At 35.6% G+C, this 25,530-nt stretch overlaps 1 protein-coding gene across 2 annotated transcripts in view; it reads right to left on the reverse strand.

The window, feature by feature from the left end:
* LOC121385677 (homer protein homolog 2-like) overlaps window positions 1–25,530 on the reverse strand; it is a 73,555-nt gene that overhangs the window by 12,110 nt on the left and 35,915 nt on the right. For both annotated transcript variants that reach the window (XM_041516456.1, XM_041516449.1), the window contains exons 2-3: window positions 15,691–15,847; window positions 10,432–10,563 (exon numbers count right to left, since the gene is read on the reverse strand). In XM_041516456.1, coding sequence (XP_041372390.1) covers window positions 10,432–10,563; window positions 15,691–15,847 — 289 coding nt within the window. The remainder of the gene's footprint in view (window positions 1–10,431; window positions 10,564–15,690; window positions 15,848–25,530) is intronic.

Below are 25,530 nucleotides of genomic sequence, written 5' to 3' on the forward strand. Positions count from 1 at the left end.
ATTTATTTTTTATAACCTTTTTTTTTTGGCAGTCCGGTTTTGGTTATGCGAAATGGCGTGCTATCTCACTCACATGCCAAGACAGCAGTCCACTTAGTTAAAATAATAGCCATCACTAATAGCAAAACTGTAAACAATAAAAACTACCTGTTGCCCGAGTTTATTTTGAAATAAGGTCACTGGCATTAATCGTTGTTCAAACAATCTTTTGCCGATGATTAGCTTCATGAATATTAGTTATTACTGCATGAGCTTACCCTTAAAATAGCTTAGACTGGTCTCTGCATTTCACTAGAGCAACAGGGACACACATCATTTGGTACAAAAACCAGTGTACTTTCCAGAGTTATCTTCCTTACATATATTAATATGGCGGAAAAACATGAGATTAACTGATGATACTTTCAGTTTTATCATAGTGATCTGTTGTCAGTGTTGATAAATAAAGTTGTTGTCTGTGCACAATACCATGCTGTACAGTGCCATACAGTAACAGTCAAACAGCTTTCCCTATCTACTAAGGGAATATTTTGTTTTGATGCTGTGTAGTTTGATTGGAATACTGCGATATACAAAACGTGAAAACCGAAATTTGTAATATAATTTTCTTTTGTTCAAATATCGTACATTATTGTTCTCATGTGCTGAAAATAAGAAATACTTCAATATTTATAAGTTGTTTTTCATGGGTCGACTTATAAATGGGTCAGTTAAAAAATATGTTTTCAGGGATTGAAATTAGGGGATTTGACTTATAGCTGCGATTGACTTACAGGCGAAGATATACGGTACCACCCCTGACCCTTAAAGTGAATCAGAAAAAATTGGGGGTCAAGCTGCTCATTTCAAAGATAAAGGGTAGCATCTATGACTAACCTAGTTCCGCACAAAAGTTGAGTACCTTTTTTTTTTTAACAGGTACCCCATACATGTTTCAAGCACAAGCCTACTTAACAGTGGTACTAGATGAAATAAAATTGCATACATTTTTCGCCCAGATAAAACATTTTTTTTTTTACACCCAACACACTCACATTTATCACCAATCACAGGAGTTGTGGTGTTAACTTCTCTATCAAAAGTTCATTGCACCTTGAACTTTGATCAAGCCGGAAGTTATCTGGTTTAGCACTGCCTACAGTCATCAAAATTGACAACTGTTGCAAAAAGCTGTTGCAAAACTGATCTGCAACTATTTTTTATCATTACTGGGTATTTACGTTGTCATTATCTGTACTAAAGTGCCATCACAAAATGATCTGAATCTCTAGGGCTGAGCACGTTTCATTTATTTTCATCCATAACTGGAGGAATTAAGTGTGAAAAGAAGACAGACAAATGGATGGATAATAGGACAGAAATAATACTAATAAATTGGAGAAAGCTGCTGGGGATATAGCTACAGTTTGGAGCAGAAGCAGTTTCCCCAGGCTGTGAACTGAAGACATTTTCTGTCAATATTCTGATGTAGAAGGACAAGTGAATTCACGGTTATTGAGAAAGGTTGATTGCTGTTTGTGTTTGTTTTGTGAAAAAGCCCCTTAATAACAAAGACTTCCCATGCTTGGAACTACACTCTTTACAGCAATATACCTCAAAACCAGTATCAGTGGATGTCTATTCATAAATCATGCTGGAAAAAAATATTTGCTTAGATGGGGAACCGACCAGTGCAGATATTGACATTACCAGTCTCCATACACTGTAACACCCAGGGAGTAGTTCATGGCAGAGCACATACATGTATGAGGTGTGATGGGTCATAGGATCGATCACGCATGACGGATACAGGTTTTCATTTGTACCTCACATACTGTCTTGTCTAAGGGATAAATGCATATATTATAAAAATCCATTGATGTTTTTCAATAGGAGAATCTTATATTGTAGAAATGGGTTTCTTCTATGACTTGATGATAAACTGGTATATCAAAGGCCATGGTATGTGCTATCCTGTATGTGGGATGGTGCACATAAAAGATCCCTTGCTACCAATGGAAAAAAATGTAGCGGGTTTCCTCTCTAAAACTATACATCTAAATTACCAAATGTTTGACATCCAATAGCCGATGAAAATAAATCAATCTGCTCTAGTGTTGTTGTTAAACAAAACAAACTAACTTTTGATGAACAATTTGGGGGGGGGGGGGGGGGGGGGGGTGTCATTAAAAATATTCCTTTCCTTTCCTTTGATTAGGGCTCAACGTGTGAAATATCAACGGTCATGGTATGTGTGATATCCTGCCTGCTTATCAAGTCCTGTATTGGTGAATTAAGGCAACAGGTTTTCACTCACATTATTAACAACTAAAATCTGTCCTGGGCACAAAGCCCAGATAGATCATATATATATATCCAAAATAAAGTTCTAGCAAACTGTCCTGGGTGTGCAAATATAAATATATATATATTTTATCGTAAAACTGCAGGTGCTCCACATAACTAAGACATGAAATAGCTCCACTCTGTTCTAATTGTGATGGCATCTGTCCTACGTGTGAATAAACAGCCAACAGATTGTTGGCAAACACACGGCCTGGACATCTCTGTTTGCCCATCTTACACGGTTCTCTAGCCATAAATCCAATACAAACATGAGAAGTGAGGAGACTTAAAGGCTTCCATCCTGTCATAAATCAATGTGAGATATGAAAATCACAACAATAAAAAACATTACTTTCATGAATGTCTAATAAAATATATGCAACGATATACAAACAGGATAAAGAAATGTTTAAAATTTGCAGAGGTCTTTGCCTGCCTTTCACTGCCATCTATTCTGTCTGTGGCAAAGTACAAACAACACATGCCTTGTTGTTTATCATAAAACAACCTAGGTGAATGAATGTCTGTAATAAAAAAGTATATGGAAAGTTACAAGAAATATCTGTGACACCTCTACTACGTGATGATCCTTTGCCAGTGAAGGCAGTACCGGATGTATCACCAAAATCAGGACTTGATGGTAACAATTTTTAGCAGTAGCCCAAGATTTGGTAGCTCTTGCTAAAAACTGCTGTCCCACTAACAACACTGAAAAATGTGTGTGACATATTATGTACTTAGCAAACAAAAATATTCTAGTAGCCCGCTGGATTAGGCCTATCCGATGTGGAAATCTGATATCAGTGATAGCCCAAGCCAAATTTTAGTAGCCAAAACACACCAGGCTACCATTAAGGTAAAAACTGGCAAACAGTTTTGACAGTGGATTTAAAAAACTAAAACATTTTTCATGTGATTACATATATACTTAAGCTTTTTTTTTTTTTTTTTTTTTTAAACCTTGAGCTATTATGTAAAACTTTTAGTTCTATATAGCTACTTTAACCTAGATATTGATTTTGTAATCAACACGTTTTATTTGTTAAAAAGTATACTTTAAAGGCTCATGAAAATAATTGTTCATGGCACCTTAGGGAACATAATTTTTTTATTTTTTTTTTAAAGTCTAATATTCTAGTATATCCAGAAAACAGTCCTACACCAAATTCAAATAGATCGATTTTACAAAGAGATCCAAGTTAATACTGCTGTACACCACTGGGTCCCTCCTCCCATAATCTTCACAATACAAGATACACAAATTATTTACTCAGCTATATATACACATACACTGTGAGATCTTCACTGAAAAATTCCATTTCAATTCAAACCTTCTATGGTCAGTGTTGCTGGCTAGAATATATTGTTATTACGCAGCCAAATCAAAAAATGTCCAACAATAAAATAAGTGCATAATATTAAATTAGTTCTTGGCAATGTATATTCCCACATCTGAACTCCATTGTGATTTGAGGTCTGGTAGCTTAATTAAAGTTTGCTTGATAAAAATAGTCTCATGAGTTTCTCGTACCTAAAGAATAAGATTATAACAACATTAGTAAAATGAAAATAGCCTCCAAAAAGCCTTGTTAATGTTAAAATAAGTGTAACAGTACAACACATCTTGGCCGTAAGATATGTGTCACATTTATTATTGACACAAATTATGTTCAATATAGATATGCATGGTGATCAAGTATGTATGATATTTGCTTCACCTACAGCCTACAGGTAGCTCTAATACATGTAGTTACATGCAGTAGAACAAGGCTGGAAATAGTGGCCTGCGAAAAGTGAACTGCATTCCATTTTTTTAGGCAGTGGGTAAAATATAGAAATTCATGTGCTAAAACTACAAAAAAAAATCAAGTAATTTTTTAAGGCCAACTGAGAAGGTTTGATCCTGCTACTCAATCACCTCAGGCGAGCACTCTACCACCTGAGCTAGATGCTGACCCCTATCAGGTAACTATGGTCAGGTCAGGTTATAGGTTTCAACGTGCATATTCAGAACAAGCTGTTGTAGCACACACCTGTCATGGGCGCAGGTGTCTACTTTTGCAGGCTCCTCCGTTCAGGACAGGAAAAGATGTAACTAAGGATATAGCGTGTTTATATAGTCAGACGACACTACATGTTGTGGATGCTGATAGCTAGTACTGTAAAATGCACAGCCCACATAGCATGTTAAGACTCCTTTGAGTCTGGACAGCTGCCAGTGGAAAGAAAATGCAAAACAGATCTGTACAAATAGCAAAACCTGTGTCACTGCCTAATGTCAGTGAACAGGTAACTCTCGGTAAATGTCTTGGTCAATCTGAATACAACTGTGATTGTAAACAAATGCATACCACAATTCCACCTGTATAACAGTATTAACACACTGCACAGGCAATTTGAAAGGAAAGGAATGTTGCAGACAAATGCAAACCACAATTCCGCCTGTGTAACACATTGCAGAGAAATTGAAAGAAAAAGACTTTTGTTTCTAGTGATCAATACTTTAACACATTATTTGCTTGAGGAAACCCCCTAACAAAGCCCCCCCCCCCAAAAAAAAACAAAACAAATCCCCAACAACAACAATCATTCAAATTTCCCCTAAATTTATAAAATCTAAAACTATATATATATTATTCACAATCCAGGCATTGTACAGTGTAGTATCAGGGCTTTAGATTGCATCACAATCAAGCCGATAAACATTGTGTCCAAACTACATATGCCCAAAATAATGATGCCCAGATTAAGTACAAACATGATGACCTCAAAATATTTCACCTCAAAACCACTGAAATGTTAAGTTTAATTAGGTTAAAATAACTTGAAATGCATTTCTGAATATTGCTGACTGTACAGCAGCTGTTAATGACAGTGTTGAACTAAAACAACCTTCTTGCACTCAGAAATCCCTGTTGTGTCCAAATTAGTGAAATCTAAAGCCCTGAGCATATACATATACCCGTTTCTTAGAAGGATGACATTTTGTAAAATACCCGGTGGGTCTGTTTGTTCAAACATTTTTCAGATTTCAAATGTTTGTCATCAGAAAGGCAAGTAATCACTTGTATTGCTGGAAATGTTTTGAACATCTAGTCAATTTAGAAAGACCACTGTAGAAAGTTTGTTTTGCTTAATGACACCACTAGAGCACACTGATTAATTAATCATTGGTTATTGGATATGAAACACTTTGTAAGTCTTTGAGTAAACCAGCTACTTTTTTCTATTAGCAGCAAGGGATCTTTTATATACACTTTTCCAGACAGGACAGTGCATACCACAGCCTTTGATATACCAGTCATGGGGCACTGTCAACTCATGGACAGGAAAAACACAATAAAATCCACCGAGTGGGTTCTATCCTTTGTCCCAAGCACCTCAGGTGAGTGCCCTGCCAACTGAGCTAGATCTTGCTCCTGACCACCGGAGAGTCAATAACATATATTCTAACAGGAATAATAACCTATATTTATTATCTATGTTAAAATTAACAATATTAGTGGCTCTTTAAACTACATGACAGTTGAGACATGCAAGTGATCAGCTAGAGGAAATATTTGGCATGAAGAGCTACCGTAGCTTGGATGCAGCAACCGGGACATAAGGATATTGGGTGAGAATTGGCAATGGATGCAGCACAAACAGGTTTAAGAAATAGTTGTCATAGTTAAAAATGAAATTCAAATATGAAGAAGACAATGCTGCATAACTCACAATATTATTGTACATTACACCTGCTTAGAAAAAATAACGATCATCCATAAAGGTCACAGTGACATCTGGTGTACTTTTTAAATTAAAAAAGATTCCCATACTTTACAAAGAGATGTTAATTCGTATAGAATGCAAAAAGTCAATGTTCCAGGATTGCTGTTTACTTGTTACCAGCCTATAACCTTCGTAAACATTGTCCTGGCTGTTAAAAATCACCTGTTCTATTTTAGTTTGTTTGGCTGTATAACATACTTATAATATTAATCGTGTCAAGATGGTCAATAAAAGCTTAGTTTATTTGACAAGTTGTCAGTTCAAATACCCTGCCTGTCCAAAGGAAACAAAAGGAATGTTAGCTTAACCCCCCCCCCCCACCCCCCAACCCCACACATTTATTACTCAGCAACTAGAACTTTAGCTTACAAAGACTGTTATTGTAACAAGCAGGTGACATTAAACAAATATTACTTTCTGTTTGTTACTAACCAATAATCTGTCCTAAACATATATATATATATATATATACACATACATACATGAATGCATGCATGCATGCATGCATGCATCCATGCATGCATCCATCCATCCATCCATATACAGCTCTTATATACTTATAACTACATGTACAGTGTGTGTGTATCTCTGACGATGTGCATGAAATGTGACTAGTTGTAAGGATGAAAATAATTTCAAAATAAAGTGTTATTCTATTATCACTGTAAATTCTTCATCTCAAACTACATTCTTTCAAAATCAAAATATAGCTACTAAAAATAGATCAATAGATAGACATATACATTAAAATATGTAAAATAAATAAATTTTCTGTCAGAAGAACACAATTAGACTTAAAGGCATACTGTCACGGATTTTAGAACCTTATTTCTCTAAAAATGGATAATAAATAAAAATTACATTAATTGTTGGAAACCAAATCTAGCTATCACATCACCTTAAATGAACCATGATGGAGTGAAATCCAAGTCAATCCTCTTGGCAATTTTAGTATTTGAATTATGGACCATTGCCATAATTCAATTATGGTTGAATAAAGTGCATTTAGGGACAAATCAAATTATCTTTGTTCAAGTAATACTTGTTAGACCATTAAATAGGTCTGTGACAATATGCCTTTAAAACTAACAGGGCCTGTGCTTATAAAACTTAAAATCTAGACTTTAATAAAGTCCAGACTTTAAGGTTTATAAGCACGGGGCCAAAAGGCAAGCAGAAAATGCTGATCAAAATTAATGATAAGTTGTTTGATAATCATTTTCACAAGCAGTTTTTATTTTTCATCTTTTCCTAATTTTCAGGAGCGATAATATAAAAGATAACAGGGCTCAAAATAAATAGTGGCCTGCAAAAAGCAAAAAGCAGTCCACTTTTTTAGACCTAGAAGGTGAAATAGGAATTCACCTGCTAAAACCATAAAAACAAATTGCAGGTCAGTTTTTAAGATAGAAATATATAGGGAATAACTGGTTACTGTCTTAAGATATTGGCTTTATCCTGCGAATGTTAGAATGGCGATTCGTGCCATTCGACCTGAGCAGGATAAAGCCGACATCTTAAGACAGTAACCAGTTATTTCTTTTATCCTGCATTCATACATTATTATTTATTCCAGTTTTGTGTACACAAATCGAGTATCGTCAACCTAGTAAGGCTTTTTCTGTATGATGTCATACAAGATACATGACATCATTATTTGTAAGACGCTAGCTACATTCTGTCACATTAAAAAAGTGTTTCTAAACTCTAATTAATAAATAAATATACAAGGTTTGTATTGTTATAGTAAAACTAAAAGTTATTTGTATTTACTGTACTTCAACAAATGATTTAAAGAGCATGTTTATTGAAAATCTACTCTAAAATACTTGAGTTGAGTCAGGCTCATGTCACGTGACTTATATTTTTGGTCAGTGACCGAAAACAGAGATTTATCTAGTCATCATATCTTGCCAATGTATACAGTGATTGCTGGATAAATATATATGATTATGTCATCCACTGTTAGGCTTGTGATTCTGTCACATTTTAATTCCTTAATGCTCTAAAATAAATTTCAGGTGTCCTAATTTTTCACACAAAATCCCAAACTCTTACCACCTAGCTGCTGTGTTATTTCCAGCCTGCTGTATTTTTTTGTCTTGTTAAAAAATGTTATATTATAAATCTAATAAGGACTCCAATTTCTAGATTAATTTGTAGACATTTGCTTCTAGATGGAAATCTAAGAAGCAAAGTTTGCTTCCCTGTCAACAGAATGAACTTCAAGCCTTGAGATTCTCAGTCTGGAGCTCACCGCGGTAAGATGTGTTAGTTTGGACTGTGCACACTGCACGTGCTTTCATGTGCCCGACTTGGGAATCTTCCATTATATTTTGTTTTTTAACGAAATGGAGTTTTCTACTGGGATGTATGCGGTCATTGTGACTGACTGAATGCTGGGATGCTTCTCGTTTCGACAGCCCGCACCACCAGCTTGAATTCTTTTTTAGTGAGATTCCTTGCCTCCACGTCATTTTTCCGACTGACTTTTGTCGACATTTTTCCGACTGACTTTTGTCGACATTTTTCCGTGCCTCATATGACGCCTATTCTGCAGAATGTCACGGCTGTTCGCATTTAGTCTCTACATTTCCGAGCCTGTCTTAGCAGCACTGGAAGACTGACCGCCCCACTCTAAGATGAAATAGACTTTACTTTGTTTTATATTGATACCATCTTGTATCCTCCGAAGCTGGGCCTGTCTGCACCACTATACCAACCATGATGACTGGACTATACACTAGTCTGATACTCTCTCATTCAGATGGATCTGGCTTCTCAAGATCTGTATTTCAGCACAGCACTACATCTTCCACGTCTAATGACCGTCATTCTAGGTGTTTTCTTGATGGGATGCAACCCATCTCGTCCCTACAAGCTGTGCGCCTTAAAGGCCTTAAGGAGCCCATCCACGTGGACATATAGATTACATTTATAAACTTCTAGACCTTCGTTCAAAATTTTAGGTTAAAATTACTTCTTTTTAAAAAGTATTATTAAATAGTCTAATCCTCTCTTCTTTCTCTTATTTGTTTTTGGACTGTCCTTCTAAAACGCTCCAAATTATATCAATATTCGGCCGAACACAGTCAATTAATTTAGGTTTGGTTTATTAACTTTTTATATTATTTTAAAAAATATATTAACTTTTTTGCTAATTGCTATTTTCAAAATTCTGCCGATTTTCAACTCTACCCCCTCACCCATCCCTTCTGTCCCGGGCCAGTCACTGGCGAAGTTAAAGATTGTGCCTGGGAGAGACATGCTTGAACCTTAATTGGATATAAAGTTTGTTTTGTTTAACGACACCACTAGAGCACACTGATTTATTCATCATCGGCTAATGGATGTCAAACACATGATCATTTTGAGTCATAGAGAGGAAACCCACTACATTTTTTCATTAGAAGCAAGTGATCTTTTATATGTACCATCCCACAGACACGATAGCACATACCATGGCCTTTCATATACCAGTTGTCATGCAATGGCTGGAACGAGAAATAACCTAATGAGCCCACCAACGGCGATCCTAGACTGACCGCGCATCAAGCAAGCACTTTACAACTAGGCTACGTTCCGACCCTTAATTGGATATAGGCATGTTAATATGTTATCCAATCCAATCAAGCCTTGAGGACATCACAAAAGGTTTTTTCTTCACTTCATTACCACAAGAGCTCACTTACACTTGCTATTAAACAGTATACAGGGTCATCATTATATTTGAAAGTAAGAGGCTGTTTGTTCAAAGTAAGTGGCTATATTTGGTTAGCATGGTGAAGTATAACCCCACTAACTGTAGGCTATGCAACCACGACCTGCACTGTAAAGTAAAATTTCAGGCTGTAATCGAAATTTCAAAGTAATTACTCAGGTTTTAAGCTGTTTGCCAAATGTGAATCAAATTGGAATTTGGCAAATATATTTCAATACTAAGTCACTAATAATTTTGACTACTGTATTTGGCTAATTAAAACTAGAATAAAGCTTCAGACTTTCTGACCAAATTAGCCAAAATGGTAATAATTTTTCAGGTCCAGCTTTAATCCAGACTGATATATTCTGAAATGGAGGAGCCAGAACAATTTATTGTAAAATGCAGCCCCTATCAACACCACAGTCACATCAGATGAAATGAGCTGGTTGTCTATTTATTTTAACAAGCCTGCCCACTCCACAATATATTGAAAAAAATTGTTGCCCGATCAGGTTTGACAAACATCTATCTACAGCCAGTCTTTATATAGCTAAGACACACTCTGGCTTGGCGGGTTCACCTAAATTTAATTCAATTAGCCCAGTTTGTGTCTGACCAGAGGTAGCACGTACCTTCGACAGTTCGCTTTCTGACGTGAATCCAAGACCATACACAGTGTTTGCTCGACTGTCCGACCACTGACCAAATTTCTGTGAGGTTTTTGTGAACGTCATGGTTGGTGTGATGGTGCTGTTCACAATAGCCTGTAAAAGAGCAGAGAAAAAAAAAGAACAGTAGAAAAATGTTTTTAAGAAAACTGATTAAGTCCAAAATTGGTGGTAAATGGAGATACCAACTGCTACTTTGATATATACTGAGCAAGGTAACAAAATGGTTAAAACCCCTTATATGGTTGATATAAAATCAGTACATGGTTATACACACATGTAATTGTTTCAAATAAAACTTTTTTTTTTTCTCAAACTGATACCTTGTGGTCTTACATGTAACAATTAGCTGGGCACAATAGTTCACATGAACCATCACTCTTTTCATGTGATGGTTATGCAACTTCTAGTTCATGCAAACCATTAGTCAGTTATGTGGTAAATCGTTACATTCTAAACAAAAAACTTGCAAACTTAAGGATCTAAATATATTGTGTACCGGTATTGTTCTAGGCTTATTTTTGGTAAATAATACATAAATCAACATTTTAAAATATTGTCTCTTGAATTAAGCTTCATACAAACACTGTTAAATAATACCCGAGCATATTAAAATATTATTTGAACAGCATGCATTATTCTCACACCTGATGTCAGAGAAAAACCTTAAAGCTACTCTTGACAATTACATGTAGCAGCAAGAAATATTTTATATATGACAAATAGCACATACAGTACCATGACTTTTATATACTAGTTGTGGAGCATTTGTTAGAATGGGAGATCAATTAATCATTGATTATTGGGAGTCAAACATTTGGTTATTGTTGACACAGTCTTGGAGGAAACCCAATATATTTTTCCATTAGCAAAAAAGATCTTTAATATGCACCATCCAACATACACATGTACAAGACAGCACAAACCAAGGCCTTTTAAATACTAGTCGTGGGTTACGGGCTGGGATAGGACATTTTTTAATTTTAAATCAGAGAATGGGTTCATCATGGTGATTCGATCCTACGACTGTATAGCACCGTAGCTAGATCCTTCCTGGCCCCGTGCTTATAAACCATAAAGTCCAGACTTTAACGTCATGGCAACACCATTCAAATAGCATTACCTTAAATTCTGGACTTTATTAAAGTCTAGACTTTATGTTTTATAAGCACGGGCCCAGGTCTTCAATACATAAAATGTGATATTTTCATCTTCTCTTCCCTCTCTCTATGAAACACTGCACCACTGTTCATTATATCAGACAAATGAAAGCTATTTTAAGACATCTTGATCAAACTATTATCGTTGCAGACACTAGTTATTATACACAGTGTAAAATATTTTTAACTAGTATAGATTTTTTTACCTTTAACATTCATATTACTTTTGGAATAAATGATCAATTCAATATGTTTCTAGTACATGTACTTAGTTCAAAATAAATTTTAAGTGAGGGGGTAAAAAATGGTTGTTCCATAAAAACTTGAGTTGGTGGCTTTAAAAAACTAACAAAACTGTTGGCTAATTTTAATTCTTAAAATACATGTAATTATATAGAAGTGTGGTCTATCTAAGAATTGGAGAGAAAGAAAATCTGTTAAAGAGTAATCACTGAAACCGATTTGTAATGAGTTTCTGACACTTGAGTATTGGTGTTATTTGATGGATAACGGAGACTGACATGGGGTCCCACTGGCTGCAGGCGGCTGGCAGCAGATAAAAGAGATGTGGAATTCTATTAACCTGCATTAACAGATTATCACTTCGGATTCTCAAAAATAAAACATTATCAACTTTTTCAACACAATTGCCAAAACAAACAGACTCAACAAAAACATGTCTTAGCAATAGCTGTCACATGGATGAACGAGGGAAAGTTTTACAAAAATCATAACTGTTAGTAACATGTTCTGCAGAAGATAGGGTTCTTAAACTTGTCATGAAAAAAAATTCTGCACTTTATGATTAAGGTGTAGAGGTAGAACAACTGTATGACCTCACAAACAGTAAACCAGGTTCCCAGGTTTTTCTTAACCAAACTCAGACAAATGGCTGAACACTGTTTAATCATTGTCAAGTTTGATTGTTCAATTCACCACATCTTAAAATCTGTATTTCTTTTTCTCTATGCTTGTAGGCATGCAAAAGCCAAACCACATAACATATGTTATGACCCCCCCCCCCCCCCCCTCCAACCCCCAATGTCACTTGTAAAGGGTAGATAAGCCATGCTATTTTTTTCCAGATAATATTTTTATCAGTTTGAAAATAAAATAACTAGTGCTTTATTGGCAATACTTTATATAGTAAAATGATAATTTTTAAAGACAAATACATGTGATAGCATTTTAAATTATTTTTAATAATAAATAGAACTTGTATATCATAACAATCCATAAATGATTTCATGAAGGGTGGAGTAACAGTGCTCAGTGCATCATTGTGCCTGTTACATGATCACTGAAAGTCAAATGGCCTTGCCCTCTAATTTGCCAAATTCGAGGACTGGAATGAGAGGTGCATACAAGGCTACGTTAATTAGTTAATAAATTTATACAAATTTTTATTCATGTCATTTTAACTCACTTTCATCATTATACCCACTTAAGGTTCAAGCAAACTATCCTGGGATACACCTCGGCTCTCTGTCCCATCTGCCCAGACCAAGGGTTATTAATATTGATTACTAGTAGTTATTTGTTAGGAGTGAAAGTTTGTTTTGTTTAACGACACCAATAGAGCACATTTATTAATTAATCATTGGCTATTGCATGTCAAACATTTGATAATCAGAGCAAACCCACTACATTTTTTCTAAGGCAGAAAGGGATCTTTCACGAATGCACACACCATGGCCTTTGACCAGTTGTGGTACACTGGTTGGAACGAGAAAAAACCCCAATCAGTTGAATAGATCCACCGAGATGGTTCAATCCTGCAATGCAAGCACCTCAAGCGAGCACTCCACCGACTGTGCTAAATCCCACCATAGTGAACCATTAAAATTCACTAGGGCAGTATCTACGTCAGTCGGTAGAGCATTCACCTGAGATGCTTGCTTCATAGGATTGAATTACCTCAGTTGACACATTCTCCGATTGTGTTTTTCCTATCCCAACCAGTTCCCCACAACTGGTATATCAATGGCTGTGGCATGTGCTGTCCTGTCTGTGGGAAAGTACATATAAAAAATATCTTGCTGCTAATGGAAAAATGTAGCAGGTTTTTTCCAAAAATTACCAAATGTTTGACATCCAGTAGCCGACGATTAATAAATCAATATGCTCTAGTGGTGTCATTAAACAAAACAAACTTTAGCTTTAACACTCATTCAGTTAGCATTGGAAAGTGAACCAAGTACCTACCAACCCACTGAGGCTCAAAAGGGCCTCTGACTTAATAAAACATATATGCATGTTTTTAAAATGCAATCTTGTAATCAGTTAATAACTGAAAGTTGTTGTTTGTTTTGTTTAACGACACGACTACAGCACATTGATTTATTCATCATCAGCTATTGGGTGTCAAACACATGGTCATTTTGACAGTCAGAGAGAGGAAACCCGCTACATTTTTTCATTAGTAGCAAGGGATCTTTTATATGCACCATCCCATGAACAGAATAGCACATACAATGGCCTTTGATACACCAGTCGTGTAGCTGAAAGTAGGCTAGCATATTCATGAAGACGGGTCAAGTAAACAAAATAATCATCTATAAATTATCAAATCTTTATGAGGCATGCTGCAGCCCAAGGCCATGCACTGTTGCCTGACACAAGAGGATTAAACTTCAAATCTGTGAGCACTGCCAGAAGCACAGAAAAAAGTAACAGACAAGATAAGTGAATGTTCCACTTCCTGTATGAGTTGCATCACATGGATCTGATCTGTGACAGGACAAATATCCTATTGATTTATTGCATTCTTAACACAGCAGCTGCCCAGTGGTGTGTTCGTAATGTGAGGAAAATTTATCATTCTGATAGGGAGGAAAACTGGAATCCACTTATCATTGTGCGATTAGATACCTGAATTTCTCACTCCATTAGTTCCTAGCTGATAATAGCTGCTGTTATAAATATAAGCATGAAACCAATTTTGCCACCCTGTCTTTCAGCAGAACTTGCTGGTGATAGTAAGAGGTTGTGCCCATGGCAGTCATGCTTGAACAGCTCTGATAGAAGAATACCACTGAAGGTCATTCTATCACACTACATGAATGTAGTTCATCCATTTTCTTGTCATGGAAAATCTGCTTCACTATGTTAAATAAGTTCATGTAGTAGTAATTAAAACCCCCCCCCAAAAAACCCAGATGCTGGACTTTTATAACATATGGCATTCATTGGAATGCCTTTTCATATACTCACCATTTGTGACACCCAATAGCTGATGTGTATTTTTGTGCTGGGGTGTCATTAAATGTTCATTCATTCATTCACTGGAATGCCATTCAACATCAGTTATACAAAATATGGCCATATCATCAGGGCTTCTAGAATTTTTATAAAATCCCCTAGCCATGGGGAATTAAAAAAAGTTACTAGCCAAGATTACAAATTCACTTGCCCTACTTTAAGTTAATACAATTTTACTAAATAATAGTAATAATCAGACATGTCACCTAAAGAGAGAGGTAGAGCTTAAACACACTAACATTAGGGGTTGGAGTGTGGTCAATATATTCATATTTTCAAAATAGACTTAACTGCAACATTTTAACACCCCCCCCCCCCCCCCCCCCCCCCCAAAAAAAAAACAAACAACAAAAAACACAAAAACACAACAACCCAACAACAACAATTCACTAGTCGTCGGACATGGCAGTTGTAGTTATTTACTAGCCCAACATTGAATATCACTAGCCACGTGAGTGGGGCTACCATGATCTAGAAGCCCTGAGTATCATTCTAGTATATACAGTCAGGTACAAGTCAAAATATTCTGTAATAAAAGATGATCGATTCCTTGAACACAATTAATTTATTGTAGCTTTTAATTATAATATAAATATATACAGGTCTACATTTATGTATTCTATATAAAAAAAAGAGAGTGAAATTAGTTCTCTTCATCCATTCTTTGATTCACTGCAGGCCTCTTCTGGATAAATGCAGTCTCGGAGAAGTCAAAATATGTGTCCATGATGACCATACTTGATAATTAGTTTGATAGCACAAACAAAATAGTTATGTATCAATGGGAAAAAACAAGTCTCACCTTAGAACCGTCAACACTAATAATTCTGTACGTGTCCCGCGTTGTGTCATAATAGTATGAGACACTAACAGCTGTTTTGCTCACTGGTACCCAGTTCTTCTTAGTTTCGGGATCAATCTGGAACACGTGAGCTTTTGTCGTGAATAATGGCTGCTCCCTGAAAAACACAAGCGTTCTTCTATTTAGAACATTGTGAACAATAACTCTCCTTAAAACAACGTGGAAAGTTATTATCAAAATATTGTAAAGAACAAAGCAGGGCTCGTAATAGTGGCCTGCAAAAAGCAATCCAATTTTTTAGACCTAGCACGTAAAAACAAAATTCACCTGCTAAAAGGACCAGATAAACATGTATGTATAATCATCTCATCTTCTACTTAGTTGAGGCTGAGCTCATGATTCTGTTATATTTTAATATTATAATGCTCTAAAATACATCTCAGAGGTCCTAGTTTACCACACACACTGTCCCAAACCGTCCACTCGCCCCATGCTGTATTATTTCATACAGGCCATATTATATATGTTATACTTTAATATTATAATGCTCTAAAATACATCTCAGAGGTCCTAGTTTTCCCACAAACTGTCCCAAACCTTCCACTCGCCCCGTGCTGTATTATTTCATACAGGCCATATTATATATGTTATATTTTAATTTTATAATGAATGCTCTAAAATACATCTCAGAGGTCCTAGTTTTCCCCACACATTGTCCCAAACCTTCCATTCGCCCCGTGCTGTATTATTTCATACAGGCCATATTATATGTTATATTTTAATTTTATAATGCTCTAAAATACATCTCAGAGGTCCTAGTTTACCACACACATTGTCCCAAACCTTCCACTCGCCATGTGCTGTATTATTTCCAGCAGGCCATATTATATGTTATATTTTAATTTTATAATGCTCTAAAATACATCTCAGATGTCCTAGTTTTCCCCACACATTGTCCCAAACCTTCCACTCATCCCGTGCTGTATTATTTCATACAGGCCATATTATATGTTATATTTTAATTTTATAATGCTCTAAAATACATCTCAGATGTCCTAGTTTTCCCCCACACATTGTCCCAAACCCTCCACTTGCCCCGTGCTGTAACATTTCATACAGGCCATATTTTATGTTATATTTTAATATAATGCTCTAAAATACATCTCTGACTCCATATTCATAAACATACTTAAGTGAATGTCTGATACTTATCTGTGTACTTGAAGTATCTATTTAGGTATCATACACTGACTTAAGTATGTTTATGAATACGGGGCCAGAGGTCCTAGTTTTCCCATACATTGTTCCAAGCCCTCCACTCATCCCGTGCTGTATTATTTTCAGCAGACAGGGTTTCCGCCAGAGGGTAAAATGGGTATGGCGACATACCCCCAATTTTTTTTTTTAAGTTAACATTTTGACAAAATTAATTATTCTTATCATTACTGTATGCTTTTCTTAACCCTAACCCTAAACTTAAACCCATTTTCTTTCTGAGGGAGGCCCACATACCCCGTTGACTGTTGTTGCATTCAATTCCATAGCGCCATACCCAAAAATTTATTTCTGGCAGACCATATTTTTTCTTACCAGAACATTTGTTTTTGACCTGCTATCCAAAAAAATAACAGCAGGCCATATTTTACTTTCTATTTCAAGCCATGCATAGACATCAATGGGGGAAGGGGCAGTTATTAATTTGTCTTTCAACTGTGAGGGGATATTGCATATTAACCTCAGCTTCAGCTGGTGTGTGTGTAGAGGGGGGGGGGGAGGGGGAGCTGGGATATTACTACTACCATCCTTTCCTGATGTCTATGAATGACAGCTATCCCATATATGCAATAACTGAACAAACAGGACAACAGACCAAAAAAAACCCTATTTCTTTCAAAACTTAAAACTTAATGCACATTGTAAATAACAGCGACTCCCTGCAAACTAAAATGATTAAAAATTGATGCTGATGATATGCAAGCCATACAATAAATGGTTTCTAGATAAATCCTCTTAGGTCCCCCACTCCCCTAGGTCATATTATATATACTGGTAGTCATAAATTAGAGTGTATGTGTTTCAGACTAGATTATCAGTTACATACATTTCACACCATTTTGGCTAATGCAGTATATATCATACAAATGTATTTTGTGTACATTTAGCAGTAAACATGACAAATTAAAGCTGAAATTAAACAGTAAATGCCACTGGGCAATCAAGTCATGCAATTTCTCCATTCTAACCTTTGTAGGATTAAGCCGATATCCTTAGGCAGTAACCAACTACGCTATAAATAACAACAGGAATGGAGTCCTTATGTCTATTTTATTATCATTACACTGGTAGAGATTTACCGTGAGCCAATTTCATGATATTTGAATTATTTTATTTCAGTTATGAATATTAAAATTTCTAATTTGTATACACTTTTGTTGGTCAAACATTTTTTTTAGCATGTCCGTATAAAGCCATTGAAGGACTTATAAACACCCACCAGTGTTCTCAATATACAGATATCCATTTTGGACATACATTAAACCTTACTTTAGTCAAACATATATATATTGAAATTGGAAATATACAGTTCATATACATGTACATATACTGTATAACACATAGATCTGACAATATGCAAGTTATTAAAGGAACACTAGAGAATAAAGTTTATATATGGCAAAGCCACATGCCTGTTTAAAATACATGACCAAAATAATGTGGTATTTTTTGTATATATAAATATGTAACGCATGGCTGAATTAATTGTCTAGACCATGGAACAGCCCACAAATTATATATACAATGTTAGACTGGAAGCCCAGTGTGTTTGTTCACTGGATATGAAGGCTTTCTGAAACTATACAGTTACATGTAATATTTGTAGTGGTGCAGACGAACTTCTAGCGAACTATTTAATCATGTCTGGGATATTTGTTCAATCTATCAGTGCATATATATACAGGTCACAGAATCATCAGAAGGCAACAGGCAAGGGCTGAAATGAAGGCAAACTGCAAATGCTAATCAAGGACAAGCAAATCGGAAGAGCACACAATTAGCAAAAAGCACACTTTTATGTGCACCGGTCACACTTAGAATGTACACACAAGTCATATCAAGTATATTGTTCTGTGACTGGCCCACTTTACACATTCTTGTCGGACTCTGCATGAATAACTTGGCCATAACCAGAATTAGAGGTAGATCGGTTAAAGTGAAAAAGTTGAAGTTTGTTTTGTTTAGTGACACCACTAGAGAACATTTAGGGCTAGCTCTGGCACTTGCCAAATTTGCCAATTGCAAATTTAAAAAACAACTGTCAAATGTTATTTTAATTTGGCAAAATAATTTCATGAAATAATTAATATTTTAGTAGACAATAACTGGGTTTGTGCCGATTTGAAATTTCATAGATAATCTGACAGAAGTTTCTGCTGACACAGAGCTAGCCCATAGCCATTGATTTATTATCATCAGCTATTGGATGTCAAATATTTTGGTAATTAGAAGAAATCTGCTACATTTTTCCATTAGCAGTACGGGATCTTTTATATGCATTTTCCCACAGACAGGACAGCACATACCATGGCCTTTGATATACCAGTCATGGGACAATGGTTAGGATAGGAAAAAGCCAGTGAGAGATTATGATCTGAAATACAATCTTATTTTACAACTCAAAACAATAAAACAAAGTTCACATGCACTGTAATCAAGCAGTACTAATCTTTTGGTACTATAACCGTATTAACGGTACATTGTACTTTCACAAATTTATGAATGAATTTGACTTCAACATAACATAAATAACCAGTCACAAGTGTAAAATATTAGTTAAACAGATAATGATCATATCAACTGGAAGTGGTGGGAAAATATTTTTTAAACTGATAACAATCATACTGATTGGAAGTGGTGGTGGTGGAGGGGGTGGTGGTAGTTGTGGCACGGTCAGCAATGGAAGTGGTGGGAAACATCAACAACATGGATTGGCCTTCCCTTTCTCCAGTTCTTCCTCAAGCATCTTCAGCATGAACCGTGACATAATGTCTGCACTGTAAGAACCCTCCCAAACCAGCTGATGAGCAACAATGCATTTCCCCAAAGGCCAGAGGTGGGACGTAGCTTAGTGGTACAGTGCTCGCCTGATGCACGATCGATCCAAGCATTCCCATCGGTGGGCCCATTGGGCTATTTCTCATTCCAGCCAGTACTCCACAACTGGTGTAACAAAGGCTGTGGTATGTATTATCCTGTCTGTGGGATGGTGCATATAAAGGATCCCTTGCTGCTAATCGAAAAGAGTAGCCCATGAAGTGGCGACAGCGGGTTTCCTCTCTCTATATCTGTGTGGTCCTTAACCATATGTCTGACACCATATAACCATAAATACAATATGTTGAGTGTGTCGTTAAATAAAATATTTCCTTCCTTCCATCCAAAGGCCGGATTAACAATGTAGCACATGTACAAAATGTCTCCTAAGGGAGGGAGAGCTATGCTTTTAGGGGCCTCCTGGATCAACTCATAATTATTTTTTATACAAGATCACATTACAGATCTATAGTAGTATGGAGGAAGATGGCATGTGTAATATGCTACCAGTTTGTTACAGACCCCACAGCTGACTTGCGATTCTGTTGATGTGCCAAAGGTACAACATATGGTCTCATAGTGGCCATAACCAATATTGAGACAGTTTAAAAATAAGTTAAATATTGCACATGCATAAACCATCAGACTTACTTACACGACAACTTTACTGACATTAAACTTTAATTTGTGGTCAAGTATGATATGCAAGTGATTTTAATAGGTCAGTTTATCAAAATGTAATATTTGATACGAGTAATATATTTTTAAAGTGGTTCAGTACATAGTTTCTAGTTTAGAATATTAGTGTCTGACTGTATATTAATGTTTATGATTGCTCATACAGTTTGGAGAAGCTCCAACTTCATTTAAATAATATATATTTTTATTAAGTATAAGAAATTATTGGGATGCAAAATCCAATTATGGCTACTTCAATCATGTGGATGTCCACAAACACACTGAACTGATAGTATATTGTAAATAAATAACAAAATGTGCTGAATTTAATATATAATATACATGTGTACATTTTATAAGTGACAACATGCAGCTATATATACATGTATTTGTATTGGACCAATTTCAGTCTAGTCCAAATAAACAAGCATTTCATCATCTGCTTTGACATTTGCACCAGCTGTGTTTACAATAAAATGTTAAACATTCCAATTTCATTAATCATATCATGTTTGATTTTTAAACAATTATTATTATTTATTTTTTAATTATTATTATTTATTTTTTTGGTTTGGGGGGGGGGGGGGGAAGGGTACGGATCAATAATAATATAGACAAAAGTTGATATAGTAGATAGGTTATTAAATATTTAAATAATATTTTTGTTAAAGAAACAAGATGGTATTTAAAAATATAATACTTATTACTGACAAATTAATAATAAAATATCAGTTGTGCACCAAGACGTGTTGCAATAAAAACTAAAATATGCTTAAAATATATATATGTATAACAGAAGGCAGTCCAGTTCTATTATACATATAATAGAATTGGAACTACATGCCTTCTGTTGAACATAATCAATGAACATGCAATTTCTAAAAGACAGCAATACACACCCCTGGCTCCGTATTCATAAACGTACTTAAGTCAATGTATGATACCTAAATACATACTTAAAGTACATAAATAAGTATCATACATTGACTTAAGTACGTTTATGAATACGGAGCCTGTAGACCATGTATTCTTTTTGAAAATATTATTAAAACCAAATGTAACTAAATGAATATGCAGAAAACAGGTGTACACAATCCTTTGTTTTAATACTATTTATATATTAATATTACTAAAGACTTTATTATACTATATAAGTATATATATTAATATACATTATTTAGTACATTACTGGTATACAAGTATATATATATATATATATATATATATATATATATATATATACACACACACACACACACACACACACACACACACACACACACACACACACACACATGTACATACATACATACACTATTATTTTTTATTATTACATATATATATAATATTACATATTTAAACTTGAAACTATTTTAAATAATTTTTTCACTTACTCCTCATCAAACTCGTCATCACTCATGTTATCGAGAAAAACCTTCATAATTCTGATCTCACAGTGTCAAAAAGACAGACACGTCAAACATTCACACACCAGCAACACAGTGATGATGTCACAAGAAACACGGCAACGATGTCACAAGAAACATGCACAGCCTATATGTCACAAGAAACACACCGAGCTGGTGAGAAATTGTCTGCAGGTCCCCGACGGCTTGAACAAACACAGGTCCCAAAGAAGACGACGAAGAAAAGACAAAGAAGAAATCTCACACACACATTACTGTGAGTATCGGCCAACCGCTCAGGTCAGGTGCTCAGCTCCCCAATCGCTCATTGACATTCCAGCCAAGCCATCTCACCTGCTTTATAAAGTGAGCACAAGGTAAACAAAGAAAGAAAAAAGAAAAAGAAAAAAAAGACAGAAAGAAAACAAAGACCCAGGTTTAAATGGTAGCTCTATGCACTTACATGTCACAGCAGTCCAAGCCGCAGCAGAGATGGTAGCAGAACGAGTCGGTTTGGTGACTATACTGCTATAATACCGGGATATGGGATGTTTCAGATTGTTTCTGCCACAGTATCTGTTGCAAGGTGACATACATAAAACCACAGTGGGGATCACTGAGGGAAGACCATATTAAATAGTCAGACAGGTAGATATGACGGTGGTGGTGGTGATGGTGGTGGTGGTGGTGGGGGGGGGGGGGGGGGGGCGACAATATCTGATCAGTGTCACCTTACTCTTTCAGTCAATCATTTGGAGTATGGCCACTTGTCCAATGAAGCGCGCTATTTATAACATGAAATAACAGCTGGCCAGCTAAATCCAAGCCCTGGGGAACATTGGCTGTGCCCAGTGATTAACATTTCAATTAGTCCGCTAGTTTGACTGTTGTTGTTGAGACACGAGACACTTTCTCATTAAGTCGGTGCAGGCAAATTGAGACTTGTTGAGACAGGCCGAGTGACTGCGCAGTCTCACTGCAGCAATACATGTTCAAAATGATTAAGAGACCTAAGACATTTCTGGAATTGCTGAAACATATTTACAGGTGCTCAAACCATTAAATGTCTTCAGCTGATTACATAACGAGCTGTCAAGGTGACAGTTATTGGTAAAACACACTCACTCACCATACATTCTTATCAAACCAGGAAATAATGTCACAAGTCTATTTCTATTACCTAATATTTTAAGCAGTCGAATATCAAGGCCACTGAGATGGCTAGGACATTGCACAATGACTAAGGAACATATACAAATAACAAGTTAATGGCCAACCTTTCTTTAATAAATAAATCAAAAAAAAAGAAGAAGATCAGTCGGGACAAATAATAAAAAGTAGGTTACAGACATTTTAAAAAATCATAGTTAATGAACTGTCGGTTGGTTACCAATATAAGATACATAAACAGGGATTCAGAAATGGAAAATATTTCACTAGCCAGAACCAATTAAAATTTGTTGGTCCGCCAGAATTTCTACAAGTCCACCAACCTATATAACTTCAAATAATATATATGTATTTAATGAAAAAAATTCATTATTAAGGACACTTGCTAAGTGATCAACATCACAAAGAAAATTAAATCAAGCCCCAAACCTTGATTGACAAATCAATAAATTTTGAAATATTCTGGTAAAGACTAAGTTTTTCACATTTCTTTCATATAAGGTAGATTTATAAAATTCAAGTGACACACAAGTATTTAACAAAACCATCTATTCAAAACACATCATCAAATTACCACTGCTAGGAAGTACTGACCTTTGTTTAACCAGCTTAGTCATCGAAATGTTGCGCTTGCGCAGTTTGAAAGTCCAAAGTTATCAATATGGTACATGTATTGTTGTGTATTTCTTCATCATTTTGAACCGTTTGTTTGAATGATTTGAAATTTTGGTATGCAGTTGCAGATTCGATTAAAAGAAAAAAAGAAACAAATTATAAAAATTAGTCAGAAAAAGGCAGATCGCCCATCGGACTGCTAGTTGATTTTTTTAAAACTCATCTGTTAGAATTTTTACTTGCATTTGGCGACCAGGTAACTACTTTTATCACCCCTGATATATATCTGCATGGTCATGGAGCAGCAAGGATTTATTCAAAAGAACGATAACCACTACCGTAAGTGTGACAGTAATTGTTCATCCTGATGCTAGAAGAAACCCCAGTGTCCACGCTGGCCAGTAAATATAGATAATCAACTCACTTGACACTGATCCTGATTATTGATTTCACGTCTGTGAGAAGACGACTAACACATTATTACTACATTAATATTGTTATCACAACTCGCCACTCCACCAAAACACACTTACCTCCAGCCTCTACAACCTCCATTAACAAACAAGATCAAGAGGTGGAGACCACGAGCTGATCTTGAGGAGAATTAATCTACTAGACCACTCAGCTACAGATCTTACTAAGATAAACAATGTTTGCTTTAACAAGTTATATATGACAAGATTGTGACAAGCTTATCTTATATTTGAATCCACTATACCACTCCGATCTGACCAAAGTAAAGAAGATCTTAGATTCCATAAAAGCTGTATGCAATCTTGCCTTCCGGCCTCAGTGGTGTAGGAGTTGAGCAATCAGACTTAACGCTGGTAGGTACTGGCTCCCACCAAGAGTGAGTTTAACAACTCAGTGAGTAGATGTACTGTCACTACACTGACTTCTCTCTTACTAACCACTAACCCACTATCCTGGACAGTTCAGATGGTTGAGGTGTATGCCCAGGAAACTGTGCTTGAACCGTAAATGGATATAAGCAAAATATATCTATAAATGATAGAATGACTGAATGCCTCCTTATTTATAACACGGCATACTAACACAAAACACAAACACAACTATACTAAGTCTTCTATATACAATGTAATCATAATGGCATCACTTGGTTTAGTAAATAAAACAAAACAATTGTAATTTTACTATGAAATTTAAACTTGATCTGTAACAGTACATGATAAAGCTATATACAATATTTCATCTCAATATTCTGAGGTATTGTAAGTTTTTTTCCCAGTAAAACAAAGTTTCATACATCCTATGTTCAAGGGCCATAACTTTCAAAAATGGGAAAATCGCCATCCAGGTTTCTGCCTGAGGGTAAACGGGTATGGCGCCATATCCATTTTTTTTTTGGCAGATATTATTTTTTTAAGTTTACCTTTTGACAAAATTAATGACTCTTATCATTACTTAGTGATTTCCTTAGAAATTAGGCAAGGCATGGTAGACCAAACACTTTTGGCATTTTCACCATTTTTGGGGCACTTGTTTTTCATTAAAAATACTTTAAACATTAATGTAATTTATGTACTTGCTTTAATAAATGAATGGCAAAAGATATAAAATGCATATTTTATTAATAATACCTTTTTTGGTATTTTATAAAATCAGAATTAATTACTGAAAAAGGCTTGTTTAATCTCAGGGCTGCAGCATGGTGCTGATTAAGGCAAGATGGTGCTAGACTATTCAGGCATTGTGCTGCACCATGCTAAAACAAGCTAGGGAAAACACTAAATACTGTATAATTTTCTTAACCCTAACCGTAACCCATTTTCTTTCTGAGGGAGGCCCTCTCATACTGTAGTCACATTCAATTTCATAGCGACATACCCCAAACACTGGCCATGAAAGTCAAACCTGA

This window comes from Gigantopelta aegis, chromosome 2 (assembly GCF_016097555.1).
Source record: "Gigantopelta aegis isolate Gae_Host chromosome 2, Gae_host_genome, whole genome shotgun sequence".
Classification (NCBI taxonomy): domain Eukaryota; kingdom Metazoa; phylum Mollusca; class Gastropoda; order Neomphalida; family Peltospiridae; genus Gigantopelta; species Gigantopelta aegis.